The sequence below is a fragment of the Balaenoptera musculus genome, chromosome 19 (genome assembly GCF_009873245.2).
Source record: "Balaenoptera musculus isolate JJ_BM4_2016_0621 chromosome 19, mBalMus1.pri.v3, whole genome shotgun sequence".
Taxonomy (NCBI): Eukaryota; Metazoa; Chordata; class Mammalia; order Artiodactyla; family Balaenopteridae; genus Balaenoptera; species Balaenoptera musculus.
This window is the reverse complement of record NC_045803.1, coordinates 47,701,657-47,714,390: the sequence shown is the minus strand read 5'-3', so window position 1 is coordinate 47,714,390 and position 12,734 is coordinate 47,701,657. Positions and strand designations below refer to the sequence as shown.

The window sequence follows — 12,734 nt, the reverse complement described above, 5'->3', positions numbered from 1 at the left end:
TTTCACTTAGTGTCTTCAAGTTTCATCCATGTTGTAGCATGTGTCAGAACGTCCTTCCTTTTTAAAGCTGAATAGTATTCTATTGTATGTGTAGACTACATCTTATTTATCCATTCAGCCATCAAGCAACTTGGGTTGCCTCCACCTTTTGGCTATTGTGAATAATGCTGCTATGAACATGGGTATACAAATATCTGAGACCCTGCTTTCAGTTCTTTTGGATATACGTATACTTAGAAGTATCAGTAGAATTGCTAGATCATATCATAATTGTTTTTAATTTTTTGAATGTATGACCATACTGTTTTCTGCAGTGGTTGCACCATTTTACATTCCCACCAGCAGTGCACAAAGTTCCAATTTCTTCACATCCTCTCCAACACTTGTTATTTTTAAGTTTTAAAAAATTTAATTAAATTAATTAATTTATTTATTTTTGGCCATGCCGCGTGGCTCGCGGGATCTTAGTTCTCCAACCAGGGATTGAACCTGGGCCGTGGCAGTGAAAGCACTGAGTCCTACCAACTGGACTGCCAGGGAATTCCCTATTTTTTTATTTTTTAAATAATATTCTAATGGATGTGAAGTGATATCTCATTGTGGTTTTGATTTACATTTCCCTGATTATTACTGATTTGAGCATCTTCATGTGCTTATTGGCCATTTGTATGCCTTCTTTGGAGGAATGTCTATTCAAGTTCTTTGCCTAGTTTTTAGTCGGGTTACTTCTTGTTGTTGTTGAGTTGTAGGAGTTCTTTATGTATTCTCGATATTAAACTCTTATCAGATAAATCATTTGCAGATATTTTCTCCTATCCCATGGGTTGCCTTTTGACTCTGTCTATTGTGTCCTTTGATGCACAGAAGTTTTTTATTTTGATGTAGTCCAGTTTATCTATTTTTTCTTTTATTTGTGCTTTTGCCATCATATAGACAAAATCATTGCCAAATTCCATGTCATGAAGGTTTCCTCCTATGCTTTCTATTAAGAATTTTATAGTTTTAGCTCTTACATTTAGGTCTCATCCATTTTGAGTTAATTCTGTACATGCTGTAGGGTAAGGATCCAACTTCAGTCTTTTGCATGAGGATGTTAAATTTTTCCAGCACCATTTGTTGAAAAGACTGTCCTTTCCCCATTGAATGGTCTTGGTACCCTTGTTGAAAGTCATTTGACTATATATGCTAAAGTTTATTTCCGTCCACACTAGAGCAGTTGTCAGTAACAGTGTAAGTGTTGCTGTGGGTACTGGCTCCAGTAGTGGGCTTCTTCTGGGCTTCAGCTTCCAGTAAACTGCGATTCCCTGTATTCACCTGTCTCCGATTTTGGGGCAACAGTTTGCCGAGTGACTTCAGGTCTGATGGATTTCAGAAGAGTTGTTGATTTTCAGTTTGTTTAGCTTTTTTCTCATCGTGAGGGTGGGAGGGATGATTTCCAAGCTCTTTACATGTCGGACCAGAGACTAGAAGTTTTCCTGGCTCATCTTGTACTTTTCCAGTCCCAGACCTGGAATCAACCACTTCTCTGAGGAACTCTGTTTCCTTTTAGTGGAGAGTGGTCTTTAGAAGCCAAGGTCTGGGTGCTAGATGTGCTCATTGCTACTCATGTGTCATTGCTTCAGCAGACAGAGCTAGAAACTGTATAGTGTGTGTGCATCTACATACATGCATTAATATAGACATATGCACACACGTACACATATGTGTATATACACAGACATCTATTCATATCTGTGTGTATATATATATAGACAAACATGTTAAAAGCTGATTTTTATTCATATTGATGCCTCCAGTACCACAAGGTTCATTCTAGCTTTCTCCCTTTCCATGTTTATAATTTCCTTCCATGACAGTGAAAAACTTGGTTCTTACCATCCACAAATTATTTATTTGATTTCTGAATCATATAATACACTTAAAATAGTTTCAGAATGCTAAACTATGTCACTATGAGAAAGCAAACCTACTAACTAGGGTTCAGTATTTGTTTATAGCTCTTTTTGTCATTGCACTGAGGATATAAAGTCAAAATACTGTCTTTATAAACCACTAAAGTGAATCTCCCTCTTCCTTCCTCTCTCTCCCCTGTGGTTATGGTATTCATTTGAAATACAGTTAGGTTCATTTGTTTTTCTTTGAATTGCATTTTTGCCTTCCCTCATTCTTACTTTTAAATTTTTGGGGACTTCCCTGGTGGTCTGATGGGTAAGTCTCCATGCTCCCAATGCAGGGGGCCCGGATTTGATCCCTGGTGGGGGAACTAGATCCCACATGCATGCTGCAACTAAGAGTTGGCATGCTGCAACTAAGAGATCCTGCATGCTGCAACTAATACCCAGCACAGCCATAAATGAATGAATGAATGAATGAATGAATGAATAAATAAATATTTTTAAAAAGTAAATAAAATTTTGAGTCACTAAAAATAACATGGTTCCAGAGTTGCCTCCCTGCTACACCTTTTACCCCATTCTCATCCTTCCACCCTTTTCATTTCCCCTTCTTTCTTACCCAGAAGGTAGCATACTTGATACTCTTTTGTACTTTGCTTTTTTTCATTTAACCTTATGTCTTGGAAATCACTTTATATCAATTCATAGAGATCTTCCTTAGTTTATTCAGCCACTCTCCTGTGCATGAGAGTTTATTTCCTGTATTTTGTGGTTATGAGCAATGCTGCAGTGAATAGCCTTGCTTTTATGTAGTTTCATATTGTTGTAGATAATATTCCTGGAAGTGCAATTTTGTTGGCTTTTGTTATTGCACCAACAGCATATCAGTTCAAAAGCAAACAAAAAATTTTTGAAGTTTTTTACATTTTATTGTTCACAAGCATTAGTTGATATTTTCAAAAACCTCTTAATAAAGGACTCCCCAGGTACTGCTACTGGGTGATGTAACCAGACAGAAAAATCCCACCTAACTGAATTGCTCTAAAAGTGAACATGGTAAAGTGGAACGGGAAGCATCTCCTTATCTCAGGTTGGTTAACTGCTCACTTCTAGGTCACAAAACATTGTATATATTTCATAATTATTTTTCTTAATTAGTAATTCTTAGTTGGAAATTTTGGGAAAAGATTATATCGTGTACATCACTGCAAATAATGTGAAGTACAAGCCTGTCACTCATTAGGAAAAAAAAGCTTAACATATATTAACAATACTTATAATTTTAAAAAATGGGGCCTGATTAAAAAACAAAAACTTTGTTGTATTTATTATAAGTGTGGTGTTGCTTCTTAAGTACTTCCTATGATGAACTGTTGCTTTTCTCTTCCCCAACCCTTGTATCTCCCATTTTCCTGATAGGCCCAGAAAAGCCTAACTGGTGTTTGTTCTTAACCCCATTTAGAGCAACATTTTCAATTTAGTTTTTTGATTTAGCATCTTTAAAATGTGATAGCCTTTAGGATTTAGATACGTGTTTTGGACAGTGGTGCAGCACGAGATTCAACTATTCTGGAAAAGTTTTGCTAATATCCTTAAATGACGATCTCTTGAGTTTTTAAAACAGTTTATGCATTTAATATCTCAAATCCTGGTACAGTATTGCTATTCAGCGTTCCTGGGGCAGCCTTGAACCCTCTGATTCAGAATACCAAATCATTTATGTGGATTATTAAGAACTGGATCTTAATAAATGCAGAACTTTCAGGACACATCTACCCGTTTTCAGCTAGTTAAAGATTACTGAAATGCCTTCTTAGACCATGTTATCTTGGAAAAACATTGTTTCAAAGGTCTTTTCCTAAATCTTGTTTTAGCTGGTTGATTCAAGATAATCTATGCAAATGGTATTTTGGGGGAATTAAAACAAAACAAAACCAGCATCACTAGACCAGATAACTTTCTTTGTGTACTGAAGCACAGCAGAGTAGAATTAGGAGTACATCTTCAGAAAATGCTCCCATGTTCGCATAGATTCCATATGTCCTGGCAGGCATGTGGATTTTGTTTCTTCCCTTCCTTTTCTTATTCAGTAGTGCATATATAGTTATAATACATAAAAATTAAAGTCAGAGCACAACCAGGTTTATAATGGAAAACTGTAATATCCTATGTTAGCTTTCCCTACTTTCAACTCTTAGTTCTTTATTTTTGTATTTATCTAATTTTTAAGTAGAATACTTACATTGTTCTCTTTTTTTATTAGACATTATCTATTGATTTCTTATAAACTATCTACATTTTGTCCTCATAAAACACACTTAACAGTATTTACTCTGAAACTGAACTTTGTAGAGCAAGAAATCCTACAAAGCTAAGGGATAAAATAGACTGTGCTGCACCACAGACAGGATTCATACAAGTCATTGGCTTTAGAATGTGGCATTAATTGGCCAAGTTCTACAGAAAGCTTTGACCTACTCTAATGAGATCAATTTTGGTCTGTTTCATTCTTGTCTCAGTCTCATTCATCAATCCTGAGTAATCAACATACTCATATACTAAACAGTTTCTTAAAAAAGAGATCAAATTCATTGCTACTTAGGTCTGATTAGTTAAAAAAAATAAAAGCAAACAAATGAAAAAACCTACAAAAATCCACAAAGTTGTGTCTTACTCATTTTTTTAGTTTTAACAGAGAATGGGGAACAAGTCTAAGTCATTGCTGTAAGAATGTTTCAATGTGAAGCCAGACTACTTCAAGCAACTATCGATCGCCCCTTTGTGTTTTATGATTTTCATTTTTATATTTCTGTTATAGATTACAGTCTTCTAGCTATGTTTCGTTTGCATTTCTGGATCCACAGTCATGACCCACATTAATTCTGCAGAGTTCTTTCGTTAGAAAACATTTCTAGAGTCTACTTTTTGGTGATGATTTCCTTTGTGATTCAAACACTATCAGAATAGATTTACTTAGAACTTGTGTGAATCTGGTTTTTATTTTTTTTTTAATTTTTATTTATTTATTTATTTTTATTTTTGGCTGCCTTGGGTCTTTGTTGCTGCACGCAGGCTATTCTTCGTTGCGGTTCCCGGGCTTCTCATTGCGGTGGCTTCTCTTGTTGCAGAGCACACGTTCTAGGTGCGCGGGCTTCAGTAGTTGTGGCACTCGGGCTCAGTAGTTGTGGCGCACGGGCTTAGTTGCTCCATGGCATGTGGGATCTTCCCGGACCAGGGCTCGAACTCGTGCCCCCTGCACTGGCAGGCGGATTTTTAACCACTGCGCCACCAGCGAAGTCCCTGAATCTGGTTTTTAAATTTGGAAAAGTTATACTCTGCGTGGGAACAGCTAAGGGTGTATGTCTGGTTAATTTGAGACCCTCCTGAATTGGCATTCAGTTTTTAAGTTTCTCTTAATAACTACTGAAAACGCCATTTATGTAAAACTCAGCAGTAAATTTATTTTCTCTTCTATAAACAGGTACATACTAGGCAGCACAAATAAAAAAACTCTTGCCTTGGCTTGGCTTTTCACTAGTCCTAGAGACTTACTTCTCCTTCTTGATGGTTATCAGAGCCTGGATAGGCTTTGCTATTAGCAAAAGTGAATAGGATGATCCTTTAAAAGTTATTTTTTGTGTATTTATATTGAAGCCCAGGTTTGTGGAGGGTGGGGGTCCCATGTATAAAGTATGATAGGAGTCATTAGAAATTTGCCCTCAATAATATCTTTTTTTTTTTTAAACATCTTTATTGAAGTATAATTGCCTTACAATGGTGTGTTAGCTTCTGCTTTATAACAAAGTGAATCAGTTATACACATACAATATGTTCCCATTTCTCTTCCCTCTTGCATCTCCCTCCCTCCCACCCTCCCCATCCCACCCCTCTAGGTGGTCACAAAGCACCGAGCTGATCTCCCTGTGCTATGCGACTGCTTCCCACTAGTTATCTATTTTACATTTGGTAGTGTATATATGTCCATGACACTCTCTTACCCTGTCACATCTCACCCCACCCCCTCCCCATATCCTCAAGTCCATTCTCTAGTAGGTCTGTGTCTTTATTCCCGTCTTGCCACTAGGTTCTTCATGGCCTTTTTTTTTTTTTTTTTTTTTTTCCCTTAGATTCCGTATATATGTGTTAGCATACTGTATTTGTTTTTCTCTTTCTGACTTACTTCACTCTGTATGACAGACTCTAACTCCATCCACCTCATTACAAATACCTCCATTTCATTTCTTTTTATGGCTGAGTAATATTCCATTGTATATATGTGCCACATCTTCTTTATCCATTCATCTGTCGATGGACATTTAGGTTGCTTCCATGTCCTGGCTATTGTAAATAGAGCTGCAATGAACATTTTGGTACATGACTCTTTTTGAATTATGGTTTTCTCAGAGTATATGCCCAGTAGTGGGATTGCTGGGTCGTATGGTAGTTCTATTTGTAGTTTTTTAAGGAACCTCCATACTGTTCTCCATAGTGGCTGTATCAATTTACATTCCCACCAACAGTGCAAGAGTGTTCCCTTTCCTCCACACCCTCTCCAGCATTTATTGTTTCTAGATTTTTTGATGATGGCCATTCTGACCGGTGTGAGATGATATCTCATTGTAGTTTTGATTTGCATTTCTCTAATGATTAATGATGTTGAGCATTCTTTCATGTGTCTGTTGGCCATCTGTATATCTTCTTTGGAGAAATGTCTATTTAGGTCTTCTGCCCATTTTTGGATTGGGTTGTTCGTTTTTTTGTTATTGAGCTGCATGAGCTGCTTGTAAATCTTGGAGATTAATCCTTTGTCAGTTGCTTCATTTGCAAATATTTTCTCCCATTCTGATGGTTGTCTTTTGGTCTTGTTTATGGTTTCCTTTGCTGTGCAAAAGCTTTTAAGTTTCATTAGGTCCCATTTGTTTATTTGTATTCTTATTTCCATTTCTCTGGGAGCTGGGTCAAAAAGAATCTTGCTGTGATGTATGTCATAGAGTGTTCTGCCTATGTATAAAGTATGATAGGAGTCATTAGAAATTTGCCCTCAATAATATCTTGACGTCTATTTTTCTAAATCAGAATTGGTACATGATTTCCTCCAAGAAATAAAAATAAAATATTTCTTCAGGTACTCATTCAGGATCATGAGTAAACAGAACGTTGTCAGTTATATTTTAAAGTGAAAAGAATAAAAAATAAACTTTATCTTCAGTAAGCTTCATTGTTTTTTGGCTTAGCAGTTCTTGTTAAAGCATTACTAAATAGCTATTAAATTGAAATCTAGAATAGATCAGTTCTCTAATTTCTTCACAACCTTGTTTTATGAAGCACTCCTTTATGCCCATTTGTATCTTAGACTAGAAATTGGCAAACTACAGCCCCCGGGCCAAGTCCAGCCCACAACCTGTTTTTGTATGTTTCTGGAGGTAAGAGTTGTTTTTACAGTTTTTAAAAGGTTAAAAGAAGATACCACAAGACTGTAGAGATTGTTTGTAGCCCACAAAGCCTAAAATAATTACTCTATGTCCCTTTACAGAACAAATTTGTTTTAGACTATAATATATAATGTATGTGCAACTCTTTATTTTTATTTATTTATTTATTTTGTGCAACTCTTTTTAAATGGTTTACAATCCATCTGAATTACCGTCACCTTCAGTAAGAAAAATGTCTTGCTGTATCTCATTACATATCCTTCATTTTTATAGGAATTCACCAAATTTGTTAGTTTTTACAGTTGATATGGACTTTAAAATTTTTTTTTAAATTTTTAAATTGAAGTATAGTTGATTTACAATGCTGTGTTAATTACTACTGTACAGGAAAGTGATTCAGTTATATATATACACACACACACACACTTTTTTTTTTTTTTTTTTTTTGGACCACACCATGCGGCTTGTGGGATCTTAGTCCCCCGACCAGGGATTGAACCTGGGCCCTTGGCAGTGAGAGCCCGGAGTCCTAACCACTGGACCGCCAGGGAATTCCCAACATTCTTTTTTAATATTCTGTTCCATTATGGTTTATCATAGGATACTGAATATAGTTCTCTGTGCTATACAGCAGGACCTTGTTGTTTATCCATCCTATATACAATAGCTTACATCTGCTCACCCCAACCTCCCAATCCATCCCTCCCACAACACCCTCCCTCTTGGCAACCACCAATCTGTTCTCTATGTCCGTGATTCTACTTCTGTTTCATAGATAGGTTCATTTGTGTCATATTTAAGATTACACATATAAGTGAAATCATACGGTATTTGTCTTTCCCTTTCTGACTTCACTTAGTGTGATAATCTCTAGTTGCATCTGGTGTGGACTTCTATTAATCAGAATCTGTACACATGACACTGTGGACTTTAATTAAACTAGCTTGGGGTTTGAGACAGAAAGACAGCACCCCCACAGGTACTTGTGCTTACTCTTGTGCTTGCTCTTTGGTGCGTGCATTTTTGTGATGCTGCTTTAGGAATGGTAATGAATTTGAATATTGCCATTTCTTCATAGATGCAACATTTTCTCATTGATACCTTTGCCTACTGCACAGAGTGTGTTATTTCTTTGAGGCTGTATTTTGATGTTAAATTGGGTGGTGTGGTTGGTTTGGCTGAGAGGTTTTTTTTAAAATAAATTTATTTATTTTATTTTATTTATTTTTGGCTGTGTTGGGTCTTCTTTGTGGTGCGCAGGATTCTCATTGTGGTGGCTTCTCTTGTTGCGGAGCATGGGCTCTAGGCACGTGGGCTTCAGTAGTTGTGGCACATGGGCTCAGTAGTTGTGGCTCGCAGGCTCTAGAATGCAGGCTCAGTAGTTGTGGTGCACGGGCTTAGTTGCTCCGCGGCATGTGGGATCTTCCCAGACCAGGGCTCGAACCTGTGTCCCCTGCATTGGCAGGCGGATTCTCAACCACTGCACCACCAGGGAAGTCCCTGGCTGAGAGTTTTAATAGAAAAGTTTTAGTAGAGCTATAAAAGAAAAAAACCTGGTTATAATGCTTTGTCATTTATCATATTTTATTGATTCTGAAACACACTTTTTATTTTTCGCCTTAACATTTTTTAAAAATTTATTTATTTTAATTTATTTATTTTTGGCTGCATTGGGTCTTCGTTGCTGCGTGCGGGCTTTCTCTAGTTGCGGTGAGCGGGAGCTACTTTTCGTTGCCATGCATGGGCTTCTCATTGCAGTGGCTTCTCTTGTTGTGGAGCACGGGCTCTAGGCACGTGGGCTTCAGTAGTTGTGGCTCACGGGCTCTAGAGCGCAGACTCAGTAGTTGTGGCGCACGGGCTTAGTTGTTCCGCGGCATGTGGGATCTTCCCAGACCAGGGCTCGAACCCGTGTCCCCTGCATTGGCAGGTGGATTCTTAACCACTGTGCCACCAGGGAAGCCCCACATTAACATTTTGGAAATCAGGATGTATCTTAAATTTTATGACATAATTACAATTGGCAGTTTTCCCCCCCTGTGGTGCATAAAATAATGGTTCATCTTAAAATCAGTAAGGCATGGTTCATATATTCTACTCACTTATATTAACTGTTAGGTGCATTGTTTTCTTGTTCCTTATATAAATTTTTAAATAGGTTTTTTAAAATTATGTATTTATTTATTTATTTATTTAGGCTGTGCCGGGTCTTAATTGCGGCACACGGGATCTTCCTTGCAGCATGTGGGATGGTTTTTTTTCATTGCGACATGCGGACTTCTTAGTTGCTGCATGCGGGCTTCTTAGTTGCAGCATGCATGCAGGATCTAGTTTCCTAACCAGGGATGGAACTTGGGCCCCCTCCATTGGGAATGTGGATAGAGTCTTACCCACTGGACTACCAGGGAAGTCCCTCTTTTTCCTTATATTGATTCCACCCCTTTTTACTTATTTGGATATTGCAGCCAAAATTCATTATTTTGGAAATCTTTAATCATTAAAGGATTTGTTTGGGGATTTATTTTAATTCTGAGATTTGTAATTTGAATTAGATAATAAGCACCATCATCCATATCTGGTCAACAGAGCAATTTAGGAAAATCAACAGTTAACATAGTGTTTTGAGTAGCACAATATCCTGATCTGTTACTGTTAGTTAACAGATGGCCTGCAGCCTGGTCTTTTGTGTTAGTTCCTATTTTGCTGAATATACTGTAGAAGAACATTAACCAGAAAACCAGTTTAGCTTTAGCCTTACCTGCAGTTTTCTTGGGTGTTTGCAGCTGAGAACACCCTGTGAATTTATCGTAGTATCCTGTTGATGGGAAATAATTAGAAATTATATAGTAATTGTTTTTTAGGCCTTTAGTATCTCTGAAAGTAAGCCACTTTGTATTACAGAGACAATACATTTTTTAAAGCTTATTTTAATGCAGAAGCACAAGTCAGTAACTTCAAAAAAGGCAAGCCAAATAAAAGGGGGAGGAAGGTGGGCACTAATGCCAACATTAAATATACAGGCGTATTTAAGTCGGTGATTCTAAACTCTAGTTGTACCTAGGGCGATTTTTAAAATATCAGTACCCAGAGGTCTCAGGTAAATTAAATTATAATGCCTGGAATTGGTTGCTGGCATTGAATTTTAAAAATATTTTAAGATACTATTATTATTGTGTTACAAAGGCAATATTTTTGTAGATTTACCCATTAGTTAGTACTTTCTTTGCTCCTCATACCTTCTTGCTTCTCTAAGCTTCCATCTAGGACCACTTTCCTTCTGCCTACAATACATTTTTTAGAATATCTTTTAGTGAGGGTCTCCTGCTGGCCAGCTGTCAGGTTTTGTTTGTCTGGAAATGTCTTTATTCTACCTTACTCTTAAAAGATATTTTTTGCTGGGTCTAGGTATCAGTTATCTATTTCTGACTAACAAACCATCCCAAACTTAGTGACTCAAAAACAACAGCTATTTCCTCATGAATCTGTGGGTCAGCAGTTTGATCAGGGCTCAAGGGGATGGCTTGTCTCTGATCTACCTGGTGTCTCATTCATCTACTTGTAGTCGCTTGTCACGTCAGCTGGGAGCTGGACAGTCCAGATGACCTCACTTATATGTCTGGTGGTTTGGTAAGGTGAGAAAGGAACTGGGCAACATATCTCTCATATCTCTCAGCTGGCTAGGCTAAATGTCTTCATGTGGTAGCTGGGTTCAGAAAACAATATAGGGACTTCCCTGGTGGCGCAGTGGTTAAGAATCTGCCTGCCAACGCAGGGGACACGGGTTCGAGCCCTGGGCCGGGAAGATCCCACATGCTGTGGAGCAACTAAGCCCGTGCGCCACAACTACTGAGCCTGCACTCTAAGCCCGCGAGCCACAACTACTGAGCCCAAATGCCACAACTACTGAAGCCTGTGCGCCTAGAGCCCGTGCTCCACAACAAGAGAAGCCACCGCAATGAGAAGCCCACACACCGCAACGAAGAGCGGCCCCTGCTTGCCGCAACTAGAGAAAGCCCACGTGCAGTAACGAAGACCCAGTGAGGCCAAAAATAAATAAATAAATTTATTTAAAAAAAAAAAACAGTGGCAAGCTCCAATGCACAAGTACTTTTCAAGCTTCTGTTGTCATGTTTGCTAGTGTCTCATTGACCAGAGCAAGTCAGATGGCCAAGCCCACATTCCAAAGGGTGGAGAAATTAGATTCCATCTCTTTATGGGTAGAGGGACAATGTCACATTCAAAGGGATGTGCTTTAAGGAATGGGAGGGATTTGTGGCCTTAAAAAATCAATAACAGTGTAGAATTTTAGGTTGGAATATTTTTTCTTTCAGCACATTTTCTTTCCACTGCCTTTTGGCTTTCACTGTCACTGTTAACCAGTTAGTTAGTTCCTATGGCTTCTTTTCAGATTTTCTGTCTGTGTTCTCTTGATCACTATGATTTGTCTTGGTGTGAATTTCCTTTTATTTCTCAACTTGAGCTTTATTGAGTTTCTTTTGATTTGGTGTCTTTCATTCTTTATGGAAAATTCTCAGCCATTATCTGCCTCCACCCCACTCTTTCTCTTCTTCTTGAACTTCAGTTAAGTTAGATTTCTTGCTATTTTTTCATGTTTATTTATTTTTTACTATAAAGGTTTTATTATGCACAGAGAGGGGAGGGGGCTCAGTGCTTGACAGCTGCTTTCCTCTTGGCAGCCAGGACATCACTCAGGTCCTCTTGCCTCTTGGCATGGATGTGTGTCCCCACTCTTTTCTTGATGAACTTTAGGGCCTGTGTGTCCTTGGAGAACTTGAGCATGTCCCAAATGCTCTGCTTGTATGAGGCAAAGCCTCATACTTCTCAGATCATGTCCCTTAGGGACTTGGTGTGCTTCGTGAGGCATCCATGGCAGTGGCTGTGCCTCAGCTTGCGCATGTTCTTGGTCACTTTGTGGCCCTTGTTGAGGCCCATGGCCATGGGGTAGCACAGAGCCATGGCTTTGTTCCTTAATGGCTGCTGAGGCAGAGTCTTCATATTTATTAACTTTTCGTCTTCATGCTACATTCTGGATAATTTCTTTTTACTTTCCTTTCAGTATACTAATTTTCTCTACAGTCATACCCAGCTGCTTAACTCTTCTACTTTTTTAAAAAATTAAATTTACCATAGTTCATCATTTTTTCCTTTTTAAAAAAATTAAGGTATGATTTACATGTAGTAAAATTTGCTTTCTTTTTTTTTTCTTTTTTTGGTTTGCAATCTACAAGTTTTTTTTCTATTTACGTTGTACTTTTTATTTATTTATAATTTATTTATTTATTTGGTTGTATTTATTTATTTGATTGTGTTGCGGCATGCGGCCTCCTTAGTTGTGGCATGTGAACTATTAGTTGCGGCATGCATGTGGGATCTAGTTCCCTGACCAGGA

General features: G+C 37.9%; 2 protein-coding genes across 3 annotated transcripts in view; one reads left to right on the top strand and one right to left on the bottom strand.

The window, feature by feature from the left end:
- The window catches only part of GLG1 (golgi glycoprotein 1), a 157,090-nt gene that overhangs the window by 21,755 nt on the left and 122,601 nt on the right, over nucleotides 1-12,734 (top strand). The window lies entirely within an intron of this gene.
- LOC118885369 (60S ribosomal protein L36-like) lies at nucleotides 11,952-12,397 on the bottom strand. The gene is given in 1 exon segment (XM_036833993.1): nucleotides 11,952-12,397. A coding segment is annotated over 1 exon segment (351 nt). The 5' UTR covers nucleotides 12,341-12,397; the 3' UTR covers nucleotides 11,952-11,989.